General features: G+C 56.4%; 4 protein-coding genes across 5 annotated transcripts; 2 read left to right on the top strand and 2 right to left on the bottom strand.

Annotated features, from left to right (window-relative positions):
• The first annotated feature begins 3,145 nt into the window (after positions 1–3,145).
• Positions 3,146–5,596, top strand: SPSB2 (splA/ryanodine receptor domain and SOCS box containing 2). The gene is made up of 3 exons (XM_006737857.3): positions 3,146–3,257; positions 3,520–4,263; positions 5,211–5,596. Exons 2-3 carry the CDS (start codon positions 3,600–3,602, stop codon positions 5,336–5,338), a joined length of 792 nt encoding a protein of 263 aa, XP_006737920.1. The 5' UTR covers positions 3,146–3,257; positions 3,520–3,599; the 3' UTR covers positions 5,339–5,596.
• Positions 5,597–5,695: 99 nt separating this feature from the next.
• On the bottom strand, positions 5,696–9,453 carry TPI1 (triosephosphate isomerase 1). The gene is made up of 7 exons (XM_006737858.2): positions 9,213–9,453; positions 7,880–8,003; positions 7,682–7,766; positions 7,475–7,607; positions 7,089–7,174; positions 6,386–6,473; positions 5,696–6,295 (listed from the first exon to the last, which is right to left on the bottom strand). The coding sequence occupies exons 1-7, from the start codon at positions 9,436–9,438 to the stop codon at positions 6,177–6,179; spliced, it is 861 nt and encodes a 286-aa protein (XP_006737921.1). The 5' UTR covers positions 9,439–9,453; the 3' UTR covers positions 5,696–6,176.
• An 874-nt stretch (positions 9,454–10,327) lies between these two features.
• USP5 (ubiquitin specific peptidase 5) lies at positions 10,328–23,978 on the bottom strand. 2 transcript variants are annotated; one of them, XM_006737854.3, is made up of 20 exons: positions 23,547–23,978; positions 20,228–20,353; positions 19,918–19,984; positions 19,609–19,742; positions 19,306–19,451; positions 18,905–19,089; positions 18,335–18,429; positions 17,325–17,518; positions 16,504–16,575; positions 16,134–16,221; positions 15,880–16,005; positions 15,256–15,409; positions 14,757–14,931; positions 14,037–14,125; positions 13,223–13,414; positions 12,553–12,696; positions 12,331–12,476; positions 11,958–12,111; positions 11,601–11,685; positions 10,328–10,978 (listed from the first exon to the last, which is right to left on the bottom strand). In XM_006737854.3, the coding sequence occupies exons 1-20, from the start codon at positions 23,754–23,756 to the stop codon at positions 10,885–10,887; spliced, it is 2,676 nt and encodes an 891-aa protein (XP_006737917.2). In that variant the 5' UTR covers positions 23,757–23,978; the 3' UTR covers positions 10,328–10,884. The 2 variants fall into 2 exon arrangements, with proteins under 2 accessions (XP_006737917.2, XP_006737918.2); XM_006737855.3 differs by having other exon boundaries at positions 13,292–13,414; positions 23,547–23,977.
• Positions 23,979–24,215: 237 nt separating this feature from the next.
• CDCA3 (cell division cycle associated 3) lies at positions 24,216–26,562 on the top strand. Its single transcript, XM_006737856.3, has 6 exons — positions 24,216–24,614; positions 24,828–25,003; positions 25,258–25,387; positions 25,667–25,960; positions 26,085–26,188; positions 26,317–26,562. The coding sequence occupies exons 2-6, from the start codon at positions 24,884–24,886 to the stop codon at positions 26,473–26,475; spliced, it is 807 nt and encodes a 268-aa protein (XP_006737919.1). The 5' UTR covers positions 24,216–24,614; positions 24,828–24,883; the 3' UTR covers positions 26,476–26,562.
• Positions 26,563–26,568: the final 6 nt, after the last annotated feature.

Below are 26,568 nucleotides of genomic sequence, written 5' to 3'. Positions count from 1 at the left end.
ACAGCTCCTGCACTAATATTCATCATAGGCCACTATCTACAGTCATGATGTCATTTTTGTTGTCACACTGGCAAGAATGTCCAGGTTGGGGGGTGCGTGGGTGGCTCAGTTGTTTAAGCGACTGCCTTCGGCTCAGGTCATGATCCTGGAGTGCCAGGATCGAGTCCCACATCGGGCTCCCTGCTCGGCGGGGAGTCGGCTTCTCCCTCTGCTTCTCCCTCCTCCCTCTCATGCTCTCTCTCTAATAAATAAAAAATAAATTACAAAAAAAAAAGAATATCCAGGTTGGGTGGATGACAGGTTTTAAGGCTTACATCTTTCTTTTTGTTATGTTTTCTTCTTTGTCTTCAATTAAAATTATGAAATTTTATTCACACATCCTTGAATGATACTGCTGCATATTGTAATTTACACAAAACATATGCTGTATCTAATAGATAGTGTCAGTAAAGGATTTTCAAGGGTAATTTTGACTATGAGCATGGTTGTCACCTTATCTCTCCCAACTCTCTATTGTCCCAAAATGTAAAGCTCGTAGCATAGTGTCTGCCATACAGAAACTGCCAGTTCAGCCCCTTCAGCCTAGACTCCCACCTCCCACAACCCACATGTGCTCTCCCACCAAAGTTGCCAATGACCAAAAAAATCTTAAGTAGTCAAACTTGTATTTTCTGCTCACTGTGTCCTCCTTAACTTCTTATTCTACACGCTCTCTCTGATTCTCATAGTTCAGCTTCTGACTAAAGAATGTCACACTTCCCAAATTTATATCTCCAGCCCAGGCCTCTTACTACCCCCCCAGACCTGCAATTTTCATGTGTGTTCTCGATGATTTCATCAGGTTGTTGCTCAGGCACCTCAAAAACATGTCCTAAAGTGAATTCACCATCCCTCCCCCACTCCCCTGCCCCTTTCCAGTGGCTTGTCTTTCTGTCACCTCCATCGTCATTAACAGTAGCACCTTCCAACAGTCTTCCAGGCTAAACCTCCTTTTCTGTCACCTCAGCCTCTAATCAGTCACCATATCTTGCAGTTTCGTCAGCGTTTCTTGAATTTTTTTCTTCCTTATTTCAGGCTCTTGACACTGGTCACTCGGGCTGCTGTAATAAGTCTCTTTGCTTCTAGTCCTGTTCCCCTTGAAACCTCCTTGATGTTGTTGTGCCAGGATGGTATTTCCAATTTTCTTTTTTTTTAAATAATCTCTACACCCAACGTGGATCTCTAACTCATGATTCCCAGATCAAGTGTCGCATGCTCTACCGACTGAGCCAGCCAGGTACCCCCAGGGTGGTTTTTCTGAAATGAGTATCTGACCATGTTTCTCTCCTGTTTCCTTCGTATGTGTCTCCCCATTACTGGCCTGTTCTACAGGAGAACATCTGCATTCCTTAACTTGGCCAACAAGGCCACTGTCATCTAGCACTCACTTCTCTAGGCTTGTCTCTCATGCTTCCTTTCTAGCTGCAGGAACCCTGAAGTCTTCAAACTTCCCCAAACCCATCTCCTGCTTCTGCCTTTTTTCATGCTGACTCCACCGTCTGGAATGTTTTCTTCATGTAGCAACCCTAACCCAACCCCCATCCTGCAGAACTACCTCACAGGCCAATTCCTAGTCATTCTTTAAGATTCAGCCCAGTGTTACCTCCTCCAGGACACCCGCCTAACTGCTTGATCCCTGGTTAGGAGTCCCATCCTTTTGACTCCCATAAGACTTTCTTTATCTCTCCATAATTTCATCTACTACATGATAAACTGTTTTATAAATGTCCTCGTAACCTCCTTGGGGATTCACTGTTGTATCATCCGTGGTTAGCACAAATGATTAAATTTGAACCCGAAACTGCTCTGAGTTCACGTGTATATAACCTCACTGAATCCTCACTATATCCTATGCAGTAGGTCCCAACAGTATCTCCATTTTAAAGAGGAAGATGTTAAGTAATTTGCTCAAGGTCACACGCATACTAGCCTTCAGGTATTCACACCCAGTTAACCTGGCTCCACATTTGACATCCTTCATCACTATATTACATTGCCTTTCTATAGAATGGACACCTAGTAAATGTTAACAATAATAGTTATGCTTAGTGATTGTATAATAGGTACCAGACTCTGTGCTAAGTGCTTTACCTAGATTATTTCAATTCCACAACAATCCTATGAGTTAAGTACCATCATTATTCCCATTTTACATAAAAGAAAATGGGTTTGGGGCACCTGAGTGGCTCAGTGGGTTGAGCGTCTGACTCTTGATTTTGGCTCAGGTCATCATCTCAGGGTCCTAGGTTGGAGCCCCCAGTCCGGGGGCAGTGTCTGTGCTCAGCAGGGTTGAGGTTCTCTCCTTCACCCTCTGCCCCTCTCCCCGTCTCTCTCTAAAATAAATAAATAACTCTTAAAAAAAAGAGAGAAAACAGGTTTAGAGAAGTTTGTCGAACCCTCCCCCAAGGTCATAGAGCTTCACTCACAACCAAAGTCTTAACCACTGTACTCCACCATATGAGACCAACGGCTCGGGAATGGACTGACATCCAAGATGAAGACTAGCACAGCATGGAGCCTCAGGACACCTACCTCCAAAAACAGAGTTCAGAACCTCAGGCATAGAACAGACCGACTCACAAGTGGGGCAGAAAGAGACCAGTCCAGAAACAGTGGCCCAGAATCAAAGGGACATAGAGATAGATTTCAGCACAGTGGAAGCCCCTCCTTGACCCCATGCCCTTCGTCTCTAGGAGCTCAGGGGTTGGTTGCCCAAGCGGCTCAAAGGTCTTGACGATGGAGAACACACTTCCTGGGATCCCAAAGAGGTGATACTACCAAAGAGTTCATTCTGAGCCTCAACAGCCCGGTGCAGACTCCGTGGCCGTCAAGAAGGGTTAACCAGCCGGGAGGGCCCCCACGCGGGGCTGAGACCTCGAGTTGGGGGCCACAGGTTAACCGTCCGGGAATGGGCTCTAGGGGGGCGGGTCTTCGGGGCGGGGCGTGCCCTCCACAGCAGCGATCGGACTGGGGTGTTAACCGCCCGCGAGGAGCCCCCCGTGGGGGCGTGGCCACGGGGCGGGGCGCGACCTAGGGCGGCGACGAGAGGGTTAACCGCCCCGGCGGGCCCCCGTGGGGGCGGGGCCCGGGGCGGGGCGAGACCGGGGGAGGTGCTGGAGGCGGAAGCTGCCGGCAGTCTGCGCCCGGCGCGGCTCGGCTACCCTCGGCTGAGCTCCTGCTGAGGGCCGGTGACCTCCGGGCCTGGGAAGCCAAGCGAGGTTCGGGAGCGGTGACGGGGCACGGGGTGGGGAAAGGGGATGGCCCTGGAGAGGTCCAAAGGGGGCGAACTCGTGAGAGTCTCGGGAGACCGGGACAGATGGGCGAGGGCAAGGTGATGGGCCTAAGAGCTTTCGGGGAGCCAAGAGGGAGGGGAGGGGAGAAGTGGTGGGCAAACATGCGTGAAAGGATGGGGCGCCTGGGCGAGGACCCGCCGCCAGGATCCCGCACTTGAAACCCTCTTTTCTCCCAACTCCTCTCTAGGTCAATCCCGAGCCGGAGCACAACTTTGAGAAGAGAGGCGCCCCAGCAAGACTCGGGGATTCCTTCAGCTCCTCACCTCCATGGGCCAGACGGCCCTGGCAGGGGGCAGCAGCAGCACCCCCACCCCACAGACCCTGTACCCTGACCTCTCTTGTCCCGAGGGCTTGGAGGAGCTACTGTCTGCTCCCCGTCCTGATCTGGGAGCCCAACAGCGGCACGGCTGGAACCCCAAGGACTGCTCAGAGAACATCGAGGTCAAGGAAGGGGGGTTATGCTTTGAGCGGCGGCCCGTGGCCCAGAGCACTGACGGGGCCCGGGGTAAGAAAGGCTACTCGAGGGGCCTGCACGCCTGGGAGATCAGCTGGCCCCGGGAACAGAGGGGGACCCACGCCGTGGTGGGCGTGGCCACGGCCCTCGCCCCGCTGCAGGCTGACCACTATGCGGCGCTGCTGGGCAGCAACAGCGAGTCGTGGGGCTGGGACATTGGGCGGGGGAAGCTGTATCATCAGAGCAAGGGGCCCGGGGCCCCCCAGTATCCAGCCAGACCTCATGGTGAGCAGCTGGAGGTGCCGGAGAGGCTGCTGGTGGTTCTGGACATGGAGGAGGGAACTCTAGGCTACGCTATTGGGGGCACCTACCTGGGGCCAGCCTTCCGCGGACTGAAGGGCAGGACCCTGTATCCGGCAGTAAGCGCTGTCTGGGGCCAGTGCCAGGTCCGCATCAGCTACCTGGGCGGAAGGAGAGGTGAGCCGTGGGGCAGGTGTGGGGAGAGTGTTCTGTTACTGGTGGCTGTGGTTTGGGATGGAAGCTCGCTCGACACCTTATAAGAGCAGAGGGAATGGGCCTTCAGGTCACCTGCCTCCTACTTCTATTCAGTGCGGGGAACGGCGAAAGGGCTTCACAGCTGTTACTTAACTATCTTCCCAGCAGCAGTAGAGACGAGAGTGAGGCTCGGAAAAGCCATTTGCTACTTAGAGGGAGGCACTCCAGGGATGAGGGCTTTTACAGCAGGTATCAGCTCCTGGAGCAAGAGATGGCACAGGGTTAAATGGGTACTGGGCGAGGTGTAGGAAGAGGATGGGCAGTGCCAAGCACCCAGGGTGTGGACCAGATCCCCTGGGCTCTGACCTGTCTGTGCTACTTCCGTCCTTGGACCCCAGGAAGGGGCCTTTGAGGCCCTGGGCATCTGGAAGGAGAGCAGGCAAGGAGGCAGGGCCTTCCGGTGGGGCCTCTTCTAGAAAGGATGGGGCCAGGGCTCGGGACTGATGGAACTTCACTGTGCCCTGCAGTTGCAGTCTTCAGCAGAGGGTGGGTACCTCTCCTTCCCTCCTCCGTGGTGAGCTATTTGAATGAGGAGCACCATCATTCCTTTCACCTCATCAGCCCCCAGCTCCAAGGCTCTATGGAATCAAAGCCTGGACTAGCTCTGCCGCAGTCCAAGCTTCCTTGGCCTGTTGCTTAGTGGGGAGCCTTAGCTAGAGCTTCACCCCCAGTGGACTGGGGATGTGTGCAATCTGTGACGCCTCCCACTGCAAGAACAGGTGCAGAGCTTCAGGGTGCCTTAGATCTCCCCCTCAACCAAGACTCAGAGCAGGAAAGCAGAAGGGAACTCGGGCAGGACCCTGTAGTGTGAGGAGGTCTGGCTGGTGGCTGCACCCCAACTTACCTTCCCCTCCTTCTCTCCCCCCCAGCGGAGCCACACTCCCTTCTGCACCTGAGCCGCCTGTGTGTGCGCCACGCCCTGGGGGATACCCGGCTTGGCCAGGTGTCTGCTCTCCCCTTGCCCCCCGCCATGAAGCGTTACCTGCTCTACCAGTGACTCCTGTGAAGGTAGATGGCGCTGGGGCCTCAAGGCCACCGCTCCCCTGGGGGCTGGGGAGGAGCGACCGCCAGCCTGGACCAGCTGCTTAAAGCCAGTGAGGCTGGGCCCCTACCCCAACCCAGGCTCTGGGGATCCAACAGCCCCTGAGCCGCCCAGAGCGGGGGGCAGGAGGGAGCCCCTATTCGAGGCTATGGCCGCCTGGTACGCAAGACATTTTTTCAAGTAAAAACAGTAAGAGATGTGCTATTGTAGAAACCTGTTTGTGCTATTTTTCTGTACAAGTGTCCTGGGGCTGCCTCAAAAAGGACAAAGAGGATATGGGCAAGTACAGTGAAGAAGGACACGCCACAAGGCTCAGTGCCAGGTGTTTATTTCCCCCCACACGCGGGATTGCTCACACACACACCACACATGGGCGCTGGTACCATGGGAGAGAGCAGCCCCTCTGGCCTCTGAGGGGAGGACAGGGTTTTCTCTCAGCCCCCGGCCTCAGGGAGTGAGATGGGAGAAGAGGATGGCTTCTCTCCTGCCCTCACTGGGGACGCTGAGGGGGCTCACGAGCAAATTCCACCCCTTCTGCCTCTCAGCCAAGGAGAAGCCACCTTGGTGACATGTTTCGTTCTGACCATTACAGTTCTGTAGAGAAGGGATGGGCCTGGTCCCAACCATTACAGGGCAAGGTGTAAACGGTGAGGAAAACGTATACTTTGGCCACAAAGGGGGCAGGTGACACCATCAGAAGCAAGTGCGGGGTAGGGGGTGGAGGGGAACACAGTTACTGAGCTTCTGAGCTACCTAGTCCCTGACTTAGGAAGAACAGGGGAGATGGACGGGCTTATTGTTTGGCATTGATGATCTCCACAAACTCGGGCTTGAGAGAAGCCCCGCCCACGAGGAAGCCATCCACATCAGGCTGGCTTGCCAGTTCCTTGCAGGTTGCTCCAGTCACAGAACCTGGGAAGGGAGAAGAGAGAGGAAATGGGCAGGGATGGGATAGGAGGGCCGAGTCCACCCCTATCTCAGGCGGGAGCCAAACCCACTTACCTCCATAAATGATACGGGTGCTCTGAGCCACCGCGTCAGAGACGTTGGACTTAAGCCATCCCCGGAGCTTTTCGTGTACTTCCTGGGCCTAGAAGAAGCCAGATGAAGTAAGCCTTTTCCTGCCTCTCTCACTCAAAGGCTAAAAGACCCTGGGCCCCAGTGAAGAGAGGCAGTGTGGTTTTGGGGCAAGAACCCTGAGATCTGAGTCAGAATACCATAGCTCCAGTCCCATCTAGACCCTGGAATGGATGTCCTTGGACAAGTCACTCTCCTTGTGCGTGGGGCTCCCCTGAGTGCGGGTTCTCGCCCCCTCCCAAAGCCAGGCAATGAGGCCGAAGCGCCTGAGCCCCCAGAAGCCCCTGGAACGTTGCTACAATCAGGGGGGGTCACTGATTATAGGTCACTGCATGCCTGGGAGATCAGCTGGCCCCGGGAACAGAGGGGGACCCGCTGCAGGCTGACCACTATATTATTATTATTGTTTTTAGGTATTTTATTTTTTATCTTAAAGTAATCTCTACACCCAACATGGGGCTCGGACTCCCGACCCCAAGATCAAGAGTCACATGCTCTACCTACTGAGCCAGACAGGTGCCCTGGGGGCTCCGGTCTTTAAAATTAGGGGTTGGCTCAGATGATCTGTGTTGCAGTCCAGTCCTACGGAGGCAGGTAGGGGAGAGGCAGAGCTCCTGGGCTCGGTTACCTGTTGGGGTGTTGCAGTCTTGCCAGTCCCAATGGCCCATACAGGCTCATAGGCCAGGACAACCTTGCTCCAGTCCTTCACATTATCTGTGGGACAGATCACAGATGAATGGTGAACAGGAAGGAGCTAGCCAGCTCATTGCCCACGGAATGAAGAACGATGGTGGCCTAATGCCCCCTGGTGGCTGTGGGAGGAACTCCAAGTGGCATCTATACCATCTGGGCAGGAACAGATGTGATATGAAGGATGCAAGGGTCCTCCCCCTCCCCCTTCCTTTCCTGTATCAGCACAGGATGGGGATCAAGTCAGGCTGCAGGGCATCTGACCCCACCCTCTGTGCCCCCATAGCCCTGGCCAGGCTCAAAGGTCCCCTTCTCCAGAGTTACCTGCGATGACCTTGGTTTGCTCGAAAACAACCTTCTCAGTGATGCCAGCTTCCCTCTCATCTAGCTTCTCCCCAATGCAGGCGATTACTCCAAGTCCCTCTGCCAGGGCATGGGCCACTTTCTGTCCAATCAGCTGTGGAGGAACAGATCTGGTGAGCCACCCCTCTTGGAGTAAGGCAGCATTTACCTCCCCTCCTGGTTACTAACCTCATCTGACTCTCCAAAGACATGCCTTCTTTCTGAGTGCCCCAGGACTACCCATGTGGCTCCACAGTCTTTGATCATGCCAGGGCTAAAGGATGAGAGAAAGCCAGGCTTCAGCAGAGAGCCCACCCTGTGACTTTCCCCTCAATGAGGGAAGCGAGGGCAGGGTCCCCACGCGCACCCCTCCTGCCTGCATCTCACCTGATCTCCCCAGTAAAGGCCCCATTCGTCACTTTGTAGCAGTTCTGCGCGGCCACAGCAATCTTGGCATCCAGCTTCTGCCGGGCAAAGTCGATGTAGGCGGTGGGGGGTGCACAAACCACTTCTGGAGAGGAGACATGATGGTGCAAGGGGATGAGGTCACAAGGAAGCCATTCTCCAGACTCCCTCCAGTGTTCTGGAGTCCCCTCGCCTTCACCTGATTTCTCAGTTCTGCCTTCCACCCCTTTTCACTCCAGCAAGATCATCTTTGTCCACTTCCCAGCCCAGGCTGGGCCTGTACCCAACTCCTTGAGCCTTCCAAGTGTCCCTGGGAGGCCATGGCCCTCGCCCTGCCCTCTGCTCTTTAACAGTTGTGGTTCTGATTTCCCCAGGCTATTCTGGGCCTGGGCACCTCCTAGACTCAGCATTCTCTTGGAGCCAACAACGCCTCCCTTCTAAAATAGCCCATTCCTACCACCCCCAGGCAAGGCTTTTTAGCAAAAGCAGAAGGAGCCAACTCCTGGGGTTTGTATTGGGGTCTTTGGGGGAATAAACCAGGGCCTCTTTGGATCAGGCCGGTGTTTCTGTGATTTAGGGGGGTGGGAGGGTTAAGGGGAGAGGACAGCACTCTTTGCCTGTGGGTGGCAGGGAGCTGACCAGCTCAACGAAGCCTTGCGCTTTCCCGTTTCCAGCCTGCAGCTCCTCATTCCCCAACAGACCATCTTGTTTGACACCTGCTCAGCCCCTTCGTCGGAAGGCAGGCGCCATCCGGGCCGGCGACGGTGAAGGATAGAGCCGGGGAGCTCAGGAGGCCACCGCCGCCCGGCTGGGGGACTCCGCCCGCCCAGCGAGGCGCGGGGAGGAGTCGCGGGCTACGTGCGGCGGCGCACGGAGCAGACGGCCGAGGGGGCAGGTAGCTGGATCCCCGCACGCAGGCTCAGCCTCCTCCCCCACACGCCGGGGCTGTCGCCGGCCTCCCGTGATCGTCCGCAAGGGCTCCGCTCCCATGCCCGGCTCCTGTCGGGTGCGGCCCCGGTCCGTGCCCCGGGGCCATCTTCGCCCACGGTGACCCAAGAAATCCTCCCCCGCCCCATGGTCGGAGGGCACCATTACATGTGGCCCCGCCTTCCCCCCCCGACACACCCCCGGTATTGCGGCTGCGAGGCCCCGGCGCGGCGGGGTCAAAGTCCCGAGCCCCAGCAGCCCTCGTGCCCAGCCCTGCATCCAGGTCCGCGCGGACGCCCGGCTAAGAGGGCTCGGGAGAGGGCGCCGCCACGCCCGACCTCCCCCCACCCCCCGCCGCGGCCCCGGCCCCGGCCCCGCGAGGGCTTACCGGTGTCGGCCGGCACCTTGGCCGCGTTCAGAGTGGTGATGAGTTCCCCCAGGTTCTTCTTCCGCCCGTTCATCTTCCAGTTTCCCCCGACGAAGAACTTCCTGGAGGGCGCCATGGCGCTTGAGCCGACACACTGAAGGTCAGACGCACCGCGCAGCCGCTGCCACTGGCCGCTTATGTAGAGCGCGGTGAGGCAGAACTCCGCCTCCTCCCCGCCCTCGGCCATGGTTAGCCCGGCCCCCCGCCTGGAAGCCCCGCCCGCCGCCCGCCTGGCAGCCCCGCCCGGCGCTCCCGCCCGCCGCCGCTGCAGCAATGCTCTGACGTGACCCCCCGATTGTAGCAACGTTCCAGGGGCGTCCGGGGCTCAGGCGCTTCGGCCCCATTGCCTGGCTTTTGGGAGGGGGCGAGAACCCGCACTCAGGGGAGCCCCACTTCACGACCACAGACCCCCAGAGGGCCAGGGGTACTTCCAAGGGGAGCTTGGGCTCCGACTGCGTGGCCTGAGACGGCACGGGACCGAGGGAGCTCTGAGGGGGCATCTCCAGCTGAGAAAAGGACCTCCCTTCCCCCGTCGGAGCAGCTGCATCCCTGACTGCCGGGCGGGCACCTTTGACCTACCGGGGGAGGGCGGTCCCACAGTTACGGGGCCGGTCGCAGGGTTCAGAGGGGGAGGACGGCCCGCACTGGCTCGAACTGTGCAGGCAGTTCGGACCCCCCGCACGCTCCCCCGCCCCGGGGTGTCCCACTCTCCGCTCCAGCTGGCCCACCCGAGAGGGTGGCTGCAGGGCCTAGGGGACCTGAGACAGTTGGGAAATACCCCCTTGGGACCCCTCCGGGGCGACTGCTGGAGGGAAGACAGAGTTCTCCACCCCCATCTTTGCTCTGTGTCACCCCACTCCACTGCCCCTGGTCTGACAGCCCCCACCCTTCAGCTTTTTTCTACTGCCCCAGTGCTGGCCCCACCTCATCTCACAGCCCATTTCCCAAGAGCTCTACAACTGGTGAAAGTAGAGAACTGCCCAGGGAGGGGGCAGAGACAGGCAAGGGGCAGAGGCCGCTCTCCTGCTAGCCCCAGTCAAGATCAGTCTCCCTCAGGGTACCAAACAGGACACGACTTAGCCATTGTACTTTTATTCACATCGTGTATTTTGGCATTTTCCAGAGAAGGGCAGGGAAGAGACAGGGTGGGGGAAAGACAGGCCGGAGGGCGAGGGGGATCCCCATTTCCCTCACAGCCCTCCTTGCCTGACCACACAGGGAGCAAACACAAAGAGGGAGGGGAGGCCCGGACGCCCCCTCCTGTGGAAGAGGCCGCACAAAGCTACACCCACACGCACACACAAACAAGCCCCCCTCCACACCAGGGGCCGGCAGGATTACACAGAGAAGCAGAGCACTGTGGGTTCAAGGGGCGGGGAAAGCAACGTCTCCTCACAGACAGGTGGCCGGCCCCTCCCATCCCCTTCCTGCTCTATCCCCAAAGTCTCTCGAGTGTCCCCCGCTTTGCTTGGCCATTCTCCTATGGCCTCTAGCTTCTTCCCTGTTGCTGAGGACAAAAAGAAAAAGGGTACAGAGCAGGGGAGGGGGTGGCTGAAGTCCATCCCTCAGCCCCTGTCCCTCATGCCAGATGGTCCGTCCCCTGTCCTCAGCGGTAAGGGGTCAGGGCAGGCTCTTAGCTGGCCACTCTCTGGTAGAAGTAGATGTAGCCCAGGTCCTTAGGTGGCTTCTCGGAGGCACACACTTTCTGGTCATTGTAGATCACCCATCTGGGGAAGAGGGGAGGGGGAGGGTGGAGAAGGAAGAACAGACTGGGCAACCACTTTGCATCAACTTAGTCTCTGACATAGCCCCTGGAGTTGATCCCGGTGATTCCGGGGCAAAGGTTCCCAATGTTCTCAGCCTGGGCCCCTACACCTACAGGCTAGCTGCTACCTGCCTCAAGGGAGCATCCCAATCCCATTCCCTGCTCGAGTCTTCAAATCCTCCAGTCCCTCTACGGCCACCCCCACCCATTCCTGTCAGGCCCCGGTCCGCAAACTTTTTCTGGAAAGGGCCAGGCAGTAAGTAGTTTAGGTTTTGCAGGCCATCCGGTCTCTGACACAATTACTCAACTTTCCTGTTGCAGCGTGAAAACAGCCACGGACGATACATATGTGAGTAAGTGTGGTTATGCTCATTGAAACTTTACTTAGAAAAGCAGGTGGCCTTGGGCTGTCTGTCGTCTGCCGATCCCTGCTGTCAGGCGTTCTATCACTTTCTGCTGTCTCTACGCGCCCCCATCCAGCAGGCCTTTACCTTCTCCCGCAAATATTCTAAGGACTCCCAGGATGCCCCCACTCATCCCCACCAGCACTCCCCGGTTCAGAACGTACCCTGCCAGCCCCTCACCTGCCTTCCTTCTTGATGTGGCAGACATAGTGACCACACATGGTAGAGGTGCCCATGTGACTGATGAAGGCAAAGAGCTGATACTCTAGAGGAGACAAAGAGAGGGATCCCTGAGCGCCAGTGCAAAGATGCATCTAACAGCCCAAACTCAGGACACCAATCTCAGGGACTGGGGGGCAGCAACTGGGTCACAAGTCTGTCTCGGCCTCCTAGCAGCCCACCTTCCAAAGCCACGTCAGTGGAAAGAAGCTTCTGCCCCCTCTGCCCCCTGAGGGAAGCAGAGCTGCCTTGGAATGAGGAGCTGGTAGCAGACTGGCTAGATTCCGCCGGCCCATCCTGTTTCCCAGGGACACTCACTTCCAGGCCCATCCCGGACTTTAGGTCCTACTGGCACAGACTCGGAGATGGAGTCGGCAGCTGAGCGGCCCTCCGAGATGTCCATGGCGGCTTCTGCATCCAGGTCATCGATGTGACTGAAGATCCAGTCCACGGCCCTTTCTAAGCTATTGTTCTTGGAGAGGAGGGAAGCATTACTCTTTCCAACAAGTTCAGGGCCAGAAAGACCACCAGTGAAGGCCTCCACTCCTTCAACACAGCCACAAAAGGGTGGAGCCCGAACCTCGGCCGTCCCACACCAGTGGTCCTGGGTCTGGCTCACAAAGGATGGACCCTCACCCCCACCCGGTTCTTCCCCACCGGCCCCCGGTCCTCAGCCAGGGGCAGCCCATACCGTGGCCCGAAGAGCTTTCAGGGCCTGGTCCCGGGAGAAGCCCATGGAAACGATGGTGCTCACGCAGTCCTCTGGTGGGGGGTCAGCTGCTGCACTCGTGGAGCCAGGCCCGCTGGAGCCAGGCAGGATGAGGGGGTTTGCAAAATCTGCGGGGGTGAAGGGGTTGAAGTGTGTGTGGGAGGACAGGGGCCCCGTTCCACCCTGCCGCCCACCCCAGCCTACCTGGATCGTCCATGTGTGACATGACCCAGTTCATGGCGGCCTCGGCCCCACTGTTACCCGTGTAGTAGACAGCCTTGCGGCAGGCATCCATAGGGAAGCCCATCTCCACCAGCTGGATGATGACCGATTCGTCCAACATGGGTGCTGTGGGGGGAGAAGTGAGGGCACGGTGACCCAACTCCTTGGGCCACTATCTGCTCCTTCTGCCTCCCACAGTTCAGCCCTCTGGCCCTCTCCCAACACCACCCCCCCAACCCCGGTTCCATGCATTTCCTTTCCAAGGCCTGGCACCTTACTCCAGAACTAAAATGGCAACACGCCATAATGTGGGGGCCGCAGGACTACAGACACAGAACTGAGGCTAAAGCTCTCCCGTGGATCCCCTCCTCGCCCATTCTCACAGAATGGGCCCCGTTTCTGGAGTATGCTGCCTCTCCCCACCCCCACGCACTGAGGTGACAAGGGCAGAGAAGCAAGCGGCCAGGGCTACTGCCATCCACACAGAGAATGTGGCGGGGAGTGCCCTAGTCGGCCCTCACGTCCATCAAGAGGGCAGGGGAAATTTGAAAGGGAGGACAGGAGAAACACGAAGGACAGGGTCAAGGGGAGGCAGGCAGAGAAGACCCCCATCAGCAAAGGAGAGAGACAGGCAGGAAGAAGAGTCACTAACATGTCGGAGAGGAGAAGTGAGGGGAGCAGAAGGAGTCTTCGTCTTCGTTGCCATAGAAACCAAGGCTACCTTTGGGCTCATCCGGAGTGACCAGGGGTGGGGCAATGTCAGGCAGCTCCTCCTCCCCAGGCTGCAGCCCTGTACCCCTCAACTGGGAGATGTCTAGCTCCTCTGGCATCTCAATGGACACATCTGTAATTGGAACGGCGGGAAAAGGGTCACCTCCCCAGCTCCCTGGGGCCCTCCCTGAGAAAGCACTTGGGGATCCTCAAGGCCCTGCCCCACACCTTGGCACTGCTCTGGAATAAGGAGCTGCTCAGAGCAGTACCAATCGCAGGGGTCCCCGTGTAATGTAATGGTGGGCCTGGGAATCAGGAGGCCTGGGTTCTAGTCCTAGATCTGCCTCAGGTGCGCTACGGACAAGGACGGGGGCCTCCAACTTGTACAACACAATGATCTCATACCTCTGTGGGTCTCGACTTATCTAGGACACGAAGTGAAATCAGGAGTTCTCAAAGTCATCAGGGGCTGTAAGACTCACGAGAACCGTTTCAAGATTATCTAAATGAGAACCTCTTACCAAGTACAAAAGTAAAACTATGAAAACCGCTTTTGGTTGTAATCATCACTGTAAAATCAAGTGTCTTAATATTTTTAGTCCGTGCTTTTCAAACTCGGCTCATTTTGAAACATTTAGGGTTATGTTTTCCTCCTTTGGAAGAAAGGTGGAGAATCACTAGTTTACACACGGTAAGGCCCCTTCTTTTTCTCGCATTTTCTGCGTAACCTCCCTCACTCATCCCAGCCACCATACCCAGTTTCTTGGGCACCCAGTCTAAGCCGAAGGTGAACTTCTTGATCTGGATGACCAGGTAGTCAGGGAAAGAGGCAAATCGTGTGGTCCTAGGGAAGAGAGAATGTCCTGGTACCCAGAGAATCCCAAAGTTCTCCTCGCCTGAGACCCCCACCCTGGGGTTCAGCCTCTCGTGGGTAGAAGACCTGATAGCCCAGAAGATACTCCATATTCTTATCTTGCCCTGGGCAGGCATCAGAGCATCTGCAGACAAGGAGCGGCAGAAGCCGGGGTCCTGTCAAAGGTGGGGGAGGAGGGGAAATGGCTGAAATCCCTTGAGACCAAGTACTCTTTCAGATCTCAAGCTTATGCCAACGACAGAATGAGGCCCAAACTCAGGCCGTTTGCTAGAAATCCAAATTCTGTCCAAAACGGAGACTATGTGCCTTTGTTCTGCCAAGATTGAAGGCATGAGTGGACAGAAGCTACACGAAAACGTGACCCTGTCCCACAGGAGGAGATGGGGTGATCGGGGCAGGACAAGGGAATGTGGCAATCATCCACGTCGACTGCTGCTGGGAACTCTCCCTTCCCTCGGGGCCAGATGATGAGCAGCCCCAACGGACATGGCCCTGAGACTCCAAACACGAAGGGCCGAAAGACTGAGAACAAGGCAGAGAGTATCTTTGGGGTCACCCTGAGAGGGGCCCGAAGCCTGAGGCGCAGACCAACAGGACTTACTTGACAGCTACTGATTTGGCCTGCAGGGCCGTGCTCCAGAAGTCATCCACCTGCTCCGGGGCCCCATAGGCCTCCAGGCAGGAGCTGAAGGGCACCTGGGCCCGGACCAGCTCCGGTAGTGGTAACTTCTCCTCCTCGGCTTGCCGCCTCTTCTCCTCATACTCCAGAAGCTCCTCTGGTGGCAGAATTGGTGGGTGAGGCCTTCAGAGGCCACTGCCCCTTGCCCTCCTTAGCCTTGCCAGGCTGGCCCGATGGCTGTTGACTACGTCAGCTGCCCCGCCCCCTCCAAACCCCCGTGACACACACCCACGTATGATCTCGCCTCTCGTCCTCAGCACAGCGCTGACAAGCAAGGGTGACCCTACCTCCCTGAGATGGTCCCCACTCCAGAACTCTGGCTGGGAGAGCAGGGCACACTGTGGGCTCCCATAAGGTGTCCTAGCACCCCGCCTAGGCCTCACAGTCCCCCTGCACCCAGGCCTCGCCGAGAGCAACCTGCCTTTGTTAAGGGCCGCGTCCATGCGCACAGGCAGCTGCATGATGTAGTCCACTCGCTGGGTGTACTTCACCTTCTCTGTGGCCAGGCACTTGATCTTTTCCTCCACCAAGAAGCGGAACACCTCGTTAGGGTTTTCAGAGCTCCGACAATTCCTCTGTGGGAAAGAGGCAGTGTGGGGAGATCGGCACGGCCAGGAAAGGGGATGGGGGCCTGAAAGGGCCACTAGGGGGTCAGGGAGAGAGAGGAGAGGAAGGGAGTCTGCCCCTAGGAGGCATGCGGGTGTAAGAGTAGATCCTTCCCTAATCAACTCCCCCCCCAGCCCCGGTGCCATCACGGCACTGGGAGACCGTGGGGGAACGTGTTGGTATTTTTCTCTATAGGCAATAAGCATCTTCATCTCATTTGCTCTGGGTGTACCCTTCATTGGGCTGCAAGCCCATCAGGTATAAGGATCACTGCTTAGCTTTCTCCTCAGGGAAGGCCCAGTGCACGCAGACCCCCGGGGCCCAGCGGCGGGGCTGGTTGGGGCTGACCGGACGGAATGGGCAGGGGGGAGAAGGGCGAGAGCTGCAGGCAGATGGAGGGAGTGCGGAGTGCCCTCCTTGCCATCTGCCCAGCCCTTACCTCCACCATGTTGATGAGGTGAAGAAAGAACTCTTGGGCATCCTGCTGCCGGTTGGTGGAGAACTCAGGGTGACCCTTGCCAATGAGGGCCTTGAACATCCGAGGGGCAATGCCATCTTGAACTTCCTATGCAGAGAGCCAGGGCAGCGATTCAGCTGGGGCTCAAGAGGCCACCAAGGGGCCTTGTTTAGACATCTCCCAGACCTGTCTCCCCTTAATTCCAGAGCCTGAAAGGGATAGCGTCCCAGACTCACCTTCTGTTCTGACACCTGCTCCCCATCGCCTGATTCCGGTGCTGGCTTGGAATATTCTCCCGAGAGCAGGCCATGGCCCAGTTTGGCCCTGTGTTAACATCCAAGAGAACCATTTAGCTTCAGCCCACTAATGATCGTCTGACCTCTCTCTGTGCCTTTTCCGCCCCAACTCAACCCCTGCTTACAGCCCTTAGGCAACCCTCTACAATGTGAAAAACCGCAGAGCCCCCAGGAGCCCAACTCAAGGCAGACAGCAGGGCCCGAGGCAAACATCCTACGCTGCTGCCCTCTCCAGGCGATCATGGAGAACAGAAGGCATACAGGCTGCGAGGCTCTCGAGAAGCTTTGTACACGGGACCTGGCTACATACACCTGGGTGCTGAAGTCCTGGGTAGGGTCCGTCGGGGCATTCTGGAAGATCTTCTCCAGCTTATCCACATACCTAAGAGCCAAGGGAAGCATAATTGAAGGCGCGACGGCCTGGGCTCCAAGGGAAAGGGGAGGGAGTATTATCCACTTGCTCAGGGAACGGGCTCCCTCCAGAGTGGGGAGTTACGTGGTTCAACCACGGAGTCCCATTCCTTCCCATTTCTTCCCGGCCACCTGTCCTTCCTCCCCTTCTCAACTATGCCAGCATGTGGTGCACTCCACTGCCTTCTTTCCCGGCCTCCTCCCCAGGAGCGAGCCAGGGGAGGGGAGAAGGCAGCCTGGGAGAAGGGCAAGGACAGTTCCCATTCTGTGGGACGGAATGGGTCAACATGTTGTTAAGTTTCCACATATGCATGGAGTCCTTCTCAGTTAGAAGGCAGACTCCTTTCTGCTCAGAATGGGCCTTTTCTCTCTCCTGGTGTCCCAGGCCCTCCCCTCCCCTCCAAGGGCTACATGGCCACGGTAGGTCCTCATCTGCTGTCACTGGCCTGAAGTGAAGAGCACCTCCTCCCCCGCTGAGTCAGTCAGGAGGCCAGGGAGCGCCCTGGGGTTCGGTGTTCTGCCCTCGCTGGGGCCCACGGGGCCGGGGAACCGGGGCTGCTCTAACTGATGGGAGTACGCCAGCCACGGCGTCACAGGAACGAAGACCGAGCCAGAACACAGAAGTCCTGACGGTGGCTGAAGGAGGGCTGTGCCTAGAGGCTGGCTACCGGCAGAGCTGTGGGGTCAGGGGTCCAGTCACCGGGAGGGGGTGTCACTCACTTCCTCTGGAAGTCGGGGATGCTGAAGAGCACCTGGACCACCGAGTTGAGGTAGCAGCTGTTACCCAGGTTCCGGATGCCCGTGTAGCCAGGCCCGAACAGGGGCTTCAGTGGCACACCTGACTCCTGGATCAGCTCCCATTCGCCAATCCGCTGGTTCATATCGATCTCCAGCTCTGTCATCGTCTTGTCCGTCTGCAAGGGAAGGGGCACTTCAGACACAGTGGGAAACTCAGTCCTGGATTTTTCACACCGATCCCTCACAGGGTCCAGGACAGTCCCCAGCTGGAGCTTCGAATGTGTTCAATTACGGACTCTCACACAGGAGACACACCGGATATCCCCAGTCCCAGTCCCGGAAGGCCACGAGTGATCGTCCCCGAGGCCTGTGAGCCATCAGGCCTCTGCTCTGGTGACAGGAAGAAATGAATGCGATTCCCTCTGCTTGAAGTGTTTTTCTCATTCCTTCTCACCCCTCAGCTCTGCACTCAAGCATCGCTTCCTTCATCCCCTCGACCAGCCAGGTCCTCCTGCTGTATACCACTCCTGCAGCACCTGTCTCTGTCTCTCCCTTTTTTTTTATTGAGTAGGCTCCACGCTGGGCGTGGAGCCCAACACGGGGCTTGAACTCACAACTCTGACATCAAGACCTGAGCTGAGATCAGAAGTCAGACGCTTAACCCACTGAGCCACCCAGACGCCCCTCTATATCTCTCTCACAGCACCCATCGGTTTGTGGTTATTCACTCATTTGCCTGAGCACATGATAAATGTCCCTTTCCATCTAGACTGTAAGTCTCTGTCTTAGTCACACCGTGACTAGCACATAGTAGGTACTCAGCAGTATTCAGTGAATGAATAAATTATTCTAGAAGGTTTTTCAAAGGAAGCGCAAATGTCTTGGGGACTGGGATAACTGTGGCAGCTGCCGTGGACACGCTGCTTCAGCCTCAGGCGGGAAGCGCACAGTGGGTGGGGATGAGGAGAATCTGAAGCTGGAGGGGAGCTCACCTTCTGCATCTTTAGCATGTCGATGCCAAAGTGGGACAGGTGCTCAGCCAGGTTGGGGTCCAGGACCATGTCATCCTCGTCATAGGAGTACACGTCTAGGGCAGGAGGCAGGAGCAGGGTCAGAAGGGGTGGCTCTGGCCCGGCCTGGCCACCAATCCCACTCCCTGCCCCGAGGGGGCGCTGGTGGGACAGAAGGATGAGCCCGTAAAGGTAACCCTCTTGGCTGCCCTGAGTAGCAGCGAAGTCATGGGCCCTTCGGAGACTGGCTGGCTGGGAAGATGGGGTGAAAGAGCGCGAGGGCTGGAGTTACTTGTGACTCTACCACGCAGGGTAAGGTGCTAGGGTCCGATGGGTTTGGAAGGACACTCGCTAAACAGATAATGCTGGTTATGTAACCTCTAAGAAAGGGACTGGGTTTCGGGGGTTAACTGAAGATTTAGTCTCATCCGCGGTATTTTCATTGTTTATCAAGAGAACGTACTGACGTGTTACTTGTGTCATACACAATGAGTAACAGTTCAGACACACTTCAGCATGGAGGGAGCTGGAGGAGGGGAGGGCAGGGAGTACCAGCTCCGTCGGGTGTGATGGTGCCCAGCTTGACAGCTAACGGGTAGCCCGTCTCCCTGTAATGCTCCACAGCATGGTTGTTGCCCCCACTGCCATCGAAGTAGCGTCGGCCGCAGAGAATGGAGCCATCTGTCAGGTTGAGCCACAGGTTCTCTCTCATGTCACACTTGGAACACTTCCAGCCACTAACCCAGGGAGAAGAAAGTCAGCTGAGGTAGGGGTCAGGGGTCATGGGATTGGCCCCCTGCCAGTCCAAGAGCTCTCTCTTCTCCTCTCCTCTAGACATCCCTTTGCTGAGCTCATCTTCCCTAGTCCCCCTCCTTAGCCTGCTCCTGACCCTCTCCCCACCAGAACCCCCTGTTCTGGGGGTTGTACCCCAAGGTGGAAGGGCCAGGCCTCACCAGGGAGGGATTCGAGAAGGGTTGTCCAGCTGCTTGAGGTTGAAGGCATGCTTAGACACCTGCCGTACTTCCCCATCCCAGGCCTGCACCTCCTGCTTGCGGAAGGCTGAGTCAGCCGACAGTAGGGCCTCCACCGCACTGGTCACCTGGGGGAAGCAGAGGGTCAGAGACGGTACCCAGCCCTCCCCCGTCCCCTGCCCCTCTAGCCCCTCAGCCTCCAGCTCTCCCGGGGCTTGCCCAAGACATCACTGCTCGGGCCCCGCTTGCCCTAGAGACCCTGGTAGGGCGGGAAAGTATTCGTACCCGATCTCTGACGATGTCAGGCAGTCCCCCCAACCCATCCCGGGCAATCTCCAGGTAATCCGGCAAAATAACAATCTTCACATCCTCATCATATTCAAACTTCTCCTCGCTGAGGTCAAACCCGCCTTCCATGCCTGGCGAAACAGGGAAGAGGAGGGAGGGTAGGACAACCACCCCAGGTAAATGCCCCTCCTCTGATACAGCATCTCACTGTGGGCCACTGATCAGGCCCATTCTTTTGGGGCTTTCTAGAACGTCTAAGAGCGGGGAAGACCAGCTCAGGAAGAACAGGACTGTGATGGCGCTCACCGATAGCCAGCCGGGTGGGCTTCTTGCGGGGGGGGTCTCCAGTGCTTGTAGTGGGGTCCTCCTCTTTCTGCAGTGACGCAGGAAGGGCCGGGGTCAGCAAATGGGGAGGACAGACAGGACAGAGTGGGTTAATCTTAGAAGGGAACGGAGCTCAAAAAACACAGGTGCTGAGTTCTAATGATACCAACAGAAACAGGTGAGGGGGAAATTGAGGCCAATCGGAGGTCAGAACAGAAGAGACAGATTCAAAATGGAGGCCCAGGGGCCTGTGCCTGAATATCCCCAGGCCCTGCCCCAGCCCTGTCCCTACCGGGCGCCGGGTCCTCCGGAGGTGCAGGTAGACTCGCTGGCCTGTCTTGTTGAAATGTCTCTCCACATACTGTTTCCCAAAGCCCAGGAATGTGTTCATGCAGATGTAGAGGCCACCCTCAGACTCCTGCAGTACAAGAAGAAGCAGGGGAGAAAACACAGGGAGGATGAAGCCTGGTGGGGAAACCAAGACCTAGGGCCAGACACTGCTGGGTTCCAAAAGAAAAGCTCTGTTCTTCAACACCATGTGGCTCTTGGCAGTCATTTAGCCTTTTAGGACCCAGTACATGGCAAAGATTTTCCCCATTCTCCTATGACTTTGGTAACAACCAAGGATACCAGGGGCTGAGCAACACCTGTCAGTCACCACTCCTCTTCCTTCTTGTTCCTTCTTTGGCCTTTGGAGCCTTCCAATCAATTATAGAGAACTCCCTTTATCTCTTTTTTTAAAGATTTTATTTACTTGAGAGAGAGAGAGTGCAAGCACACAAGCAGAGGGAGTGGGAGAAAGAGGGGCAGGCTCCCCACTGAGCAGGTGGCCCAACAAAGGACTCGATCCCAGGACTCCGGGATCATGACCTGAGCCAAAGGCAGACTGAGTCACCCAGGCACCCCCCTTTACCTCTCTCCTTGAGGTAAATGGGAATCAAATACCATGGACTTCCAGTGCCAGTGATTATATTCAGAGGGAAAAGGGGTCCTTTCCTTGGAGAAGAAAGGCCTGCATGTCAGACACAGAACCTACACCAGGGACACAATGACAAACTCTGCCTCATCTCCAGGACTCAGAAAACTTTCCGGACTGGAGGAGCCGAGATTCTAAAACTTGAACAATACACCCAGCTCCTGAGCTTGCCAGCAAGCCCAGACTTTTCCTTTACCACACCCTACTAGGTCGTCAAACCTTGGTCCACGCTGAGGCTTCTCCCTCCTTTCCTGCTAAAGCCTGGCTCCAGGGTAACAATGCCTTGTCTGGGGGCTCCTGGGTGGCTCAGTCGGTTAAGTGTCTGCCTTCGGCTCAGGTCAGGATCCCAGGGTCCTGGGATCGAGCCCCGCATCGGGCTCCCTGCTCCGTGGGAAGCCTGCTTCTCCTTTCCCACTCCCCCTGCTTGTGTTCCCTCTCTCGCTGTGTCTCTGTCAAATAAATAAATAATCTTAAAAACAAACAAACAAACAAAACACTGCTATACCTGGGGCTGGGGCTCACTGCTATACCTGGGCCTAGTTTGACAGAGACATGAAGACCAGCATTCTCCAGCCACTACCCTGCTGTCTCCCCTCTGACCAATAACTAAATCCCCACTGACGTCCATCAGCTGCCAACCTCAAAGCCATTCCCTCTGTAGAATAATCTAGCAACACCTGCTAAGACAGCTAAAATACATATAACCCAGGAAGAAAACAGGGAAAGACAAGGGTCCACCCTAAATCACGGCTAAGGAGGGAGGATGAGCTTCTCTAAAACACAACAAGTCTGCCAGTGCCTTTGTGAATAGTGATGGATAAGGTGGAGGAGATAAATGGAGAAAACAAGAGTCTTCCCTCAGATCCAAGCAATGACAGGCATCTTCTTCCTTGAATAAACGTCTCAGTGGCCTTGACAAATTCTCTGCTGTGATATGAAAAATAGGGCACTGTCTAAGGCAGTTAGTTCTTGGTCCCATAGATTGCTCTGTACCATTCCCTAGAACAGTGTGGATTACAATGTTGATGAGCAAATGGAACATTTTTCATCAGGGAAGTCAAATAAGCTCTCTTCCACCATGAACCCAATTTGAAGATAATCAAACACGCTGGTAGTTGGTTAGGAAAGCAACTAAGCCACACTGGAGATCTCCTGACTTGGGATGAGAGAAGGAAAGTATAACAAGCTTACAAAAACACCATTTGGATTATTCGAAGCAGTTACCAAGGAGAGACAGACAGAAATGAGAAGAGGGAGCCACTGACTTCTACCATCTGTTGGTAATTAAGAAAAACCTTTCCCTCCTGAGGAAGACAGTGCTTCACCAAGCCCTGCACTTGATGAACTGGGTGGCATGTGGGAGCTCCACGGTAACCGAACTCCTCTGTTGGAAATAAACGCTGGCTTCCCCAAGGCTTGGGAACCCTGGAGCTCTGCTCTGAGCCATCCTCTTTCAGCTCTGCCAAAGCCAGACTCCAGAGAAGCAGCACATTGTCTGAGGCTCAGATCAAAGCCTAGCAAACCAAGCAAACCACAAATCACAGTGATGATCCTGAACTGGGCCTTAGATCATGCTGCTATACTCAGCACTGGCGATGCATTAATGAAGCCTTTCCACTCTGACTTGCAGTTTTCCCAGCCATGAGCTGTTCTGGCTGAACACCCTGGGCAGGGCCCAGCGGCCGCTGGTCGGGAGGGCTAGAGAGGGGGGCGGATCCCAACCAGGCTGCTGCCCTCTCAGTTAAGACTCTGGCCAGGCCAAAGGCTAGTCTCCGCTTGAGGGTGACACAGGAAGGCAGAACTGCAGGAAGAGAGGTTCCGGGTGGAGCCTGCAAAACGTGAAGCATGGTGTGGGTGGAGGCTTTGTCTAACTAGTCAAGGGTGGGACCGGGATGGGAAAGGGGTCTTAGTATCCTTCACGAAAGACACCGTCTCTCTGGGAATACTTTTAAAAGGGTTCCCTCTGCTCTCTGTGATGGGCGGGAAAAAGAGAGGGGGCTGCAGTCACAGGTCACCTCAAAGGAGAAAAGACTAGAGCTTTCCTCCCTTCTTTCCTCTCCTCCCTACCACCAATGACCCACCTCCCCGCCCCCTGTCCACATTAACCATGGGTGGAGTCTCTCTAACTTGGCCCTTCTCAGAACTGGCCTTCTTCACGGTCCCTTCCAGACTACTAGGCGCCTACGAACTGCAGTCCCCACCCTCCAACCCTAACACCGGCCCCGAACAGTGCGGGGTCGCCCCATCCCTCCGGCACGAGACTACAAAACCCGGAGAGCCGTGCGCGGCAGGCAAGGCCAACTCCCAGGCTTTCGCAGGGGTCCACTTGGGGGATGTAGTCCGACGATCGGGATACGCCTCTGCCTTGGAACGGCAATGAGGGGAGAGCGCGACTACGATCCCCACAGTGCTCCACGAGACGGGGAACGGGTGAGGCGGGCGCGGTGCCTTCCGGGGGCGGTAGTCATACGACAGCTCCAGCTAATTGAATGCAACGGCAGGGAGGAGCGTGGGAGACTACAAGTCCCATGGTGCATCGCAGGGAGGCGGTAGCCCAAACCTTGCAGGCCCCGGCAGAATGACCAGGGCGATGGAAGGAAGTCGTGCTCGCTGCGGGCGTGGGGAATGGGCTTACCGGTGTGTCGAAGGAGAAGGCGCACTCGTCTTTGTGGACCCGGTCTCCAGCCTTAGGAACCCGGATCGTCGGTAATACTGACAGCAGCGCCTCCTCACTCAGCTCCGCCATGACACCGGCAGCAGCTCCTCCACACACAGCGGCTCCCACCGTTCCCAGTCCCCCACCCCCTAGGCTTGCCGTCCAATGAGCACTACTCGTTAGGTGCATGCGCTAAAGGGAGGACGCGCGAGAATGGCAGTTGGACGCAGCCTGCCTACTAGTGCTCCGCCCTCTGCCCTACTCTTGGCTAACGCCAATGAAAAGCCCTTCTAATGCAACCGATGGTCGAAAGAACCAATCCCACGCTCCCAAGGGCAGAGCGCAAGTAGAGCAGCGAGGTGGGTCCCCGAGTTTTGGATGCTCGGACTCTGGGAGCCCTACAGTCCCTTCGCGTGCCTTCTATCAAAGAGCAGAAACTGACGGTTGTTTAAACCAATCAATCCCAGAAACTTTCCTGGGTCCTGTCCAATCGGAAAATAGAAGGCCAGTTGTACTCTTGGTATTTGAAAAGGGGCTGTCCAATGAGGCGGAGTTTGAGAGGGTTGGTGTCGAGTGATTGATAACTCCGTCAACCAATAAGGATTACTATCTCTGTCGCCTCAGAAAAACCTTCACAACTTCGTCTCCAGCTGGATCTGTACAAAATCGCGTAAAACTTCATGACTCTATTTTTTTAATAAGATCATTTGGCTTAGAAACTGAAGGTCGTAAAAGCGAAGACTGGCACTCCTCAAAGTCTCACGACGGACAACTCGGAACCCGTTGCGGGACAAAGTCCCCTTATCGGGGCGGTGTCAGCCCTGGACAAGCCGAGCCGCTGCTCATTGGCCCAATGGTCCTCATGATAGACGTCGTCCCAGCCCAATGGCTTCCTGCACTGGAGGCGGGTCTCACAAGGAGGCCTATAGGGCCCTGCGTCGGCTCCACCAATAGGGTCAAAGCAGGGGGCGTGGCGGGAGGTTTGAAACTCGGCGTCGGGAGTTGAGGCTCGAGCTGCTGTGCACCCAAGAGAGGAATCGGGGCCTGGTAAGTGATTTGAATTAATTACTGAGTAAGTTAGAGGGACCAGCGGGCCCGGAACGAGCCGGCCTGTCAGCTGCACCAGTCATTATCTCCACAGAGGCCTCTGGCCCAGCGGCCGGACGGCTCCTCGACTGGGAACCGGGAAGATCGGGTGGTCTGCAGTCAGAGGTCAGACGTGGTCGCGGCAATGGCTGAGACCTGAGTCATTTCTCACAGGCGTCCCCTCCTCGCCCCGGGCCGGGCCCTGCCCCACCTTATTCTTCCTGGTTGAGATGGGCTCAGCCAAGAGCTTCCCAGTCACTCCGGCGCGGCCTCCGCCGCACAACAAGCTTCTGGCCCGAGTGGCGGACCCCCGTTCACCTAGTGCCGGCATCCTGCGCACTCCCATCCAGGTACTCCGGGCCGGGGTGGGGGAGGCAGAGTCGGAATTCTTGGGCTTCTGCCTAACCTGATTCTGAGAAAGCCCTCACGCCCTCCTCCTCTTTCTATTTGAGGCCTTGTTTTCCACTTTCTTAATCCGGATGGGGTAGGCGGAATGCCTGAGGGGCGTTGGCAGTGCCTGCCTGGAATATCCACCTGGGGCTAGAGACCTGGGACGGAAGAAAGAGTCAGGGTCCAGACTTGTTGTAGCCTTTGGTTCTACCAGGTGGAGAGCTCTCCACAGCCAAACCTACCAGCAGGGGAGCCGCTGGAGGGTCCCAATCAGGCCCAAGACTCAGATCCCCGCTCTCCTACTCTTGGCATTGCACGGACACCTATGAAGACCAGCAGCGGAGGTAAATGGTGGGCCCAGGGAATGTTGGTAAGGCTGTCACCTAGCGTCCGTGGGTTAGGCCAATGAAGCCATCTTCTGAGAGCTCCTTCTTAAAGGAGCCTCCGTCCTCTTGCTTTGAACCAATCTCACTCTTCTCTCAACATTTCTCCTCTCACCTTGATTTCTCTCTTCCCAATCCCTCACCCACCAGGGCATGAATCCTAAAGTTCCTGTATCTTTTCCTCCTTGCTGAATGGTTTGTATCATTGCATCACTATCTCACTTGACTTCTCCCCTCTAGAACCCCCAAGCCCACTGGTGAAACAGCTGAGTGAAGTATTTGAGACCGAAGCCCCCAGATCGAATCTGCCCCCGGAGCCTGTTCTGCCCTTAGAGGCAACTTCATCTTCTGAATTGGACTTGCCTCTGGGCACCCAGTTTTCCCTTGAAGACCAGATGCCACCCTGGAGGCAGACTGAGCTCCCCTCCAAGCAGGTGTTCTCCAAGGAGGAAGTAGGACAACCCTCAGAAACCCCCATGGCCAGCCAGGGCTTGGACAAGCCCTTGAGAGACCCTGAGACTCCCCGATCTTCAGGTACAGAATCTAAGGGCAAGGTAGAGGGAAGAGAAATCGGGATAATGTCCACGGATGAGTGTAGGAGGAATAAACTGTAAGCCCCTAATTTTGGCTTTTGGCTTTATCTCTTTACCCACCCTAGGTTCTAAGCACAATAGACGGAAAGCAAATGGCAAGGTACTAGGGAGATCTCCCCTCGCAATCCTACAGGATGACAACTCCCCTGGAACTCTGACACCACGACAGGTAAAGGGAGAGAGGGTGAAAACCGTTACTAAGAAATCCAGGGTAGAGGGTGGGAAGCCTTTTTACCCAATCTTCGCTCTCTTGAACAACGTCCCTCCCTGCTCCAACTCACACACTGCTTTTGGCAGGGTAAGCGGCCTTCTCCCCTGAGTGACAATGCTAGGGAGCTAAAGGAAGGGGCCGTTCTGGGAACTGGACGACTTCTGAAAACTGGAGGCCGAGTGTGGGAGCAGGGCCAGGATCAGGACAAGGAAAATCAGCACTTTCCAAACTTGGTGGAGAACTAGGCCGAGTATGGCCCCAGCACTGGCTTCACCCGGGGCCTAGTGATGTTGCGTCCCCTCAACCCCATCTTTCCCTGGGAGACTGGAAAGGCTTGT

Source organism: Leptonychotes weddellii, chromosome 5, assembly GCF_054177405.1.
Source record: "Leptonychotes weddellii isolate Sample4059 chromosome 5, ASM5417740v2, whole genome shotgun sequence".
NCBI classification, from domain to species: Eukaryota; Metazoa; Chordata; class Mammalia; order Carnivora; family Phocidae; genus Leptonychotes; species Leptonychotes weddellii.
Note: the sequence above shows the minus strand (reverse complement) of the source record. Positions and strands in the feature narration are given on the sequence as shown.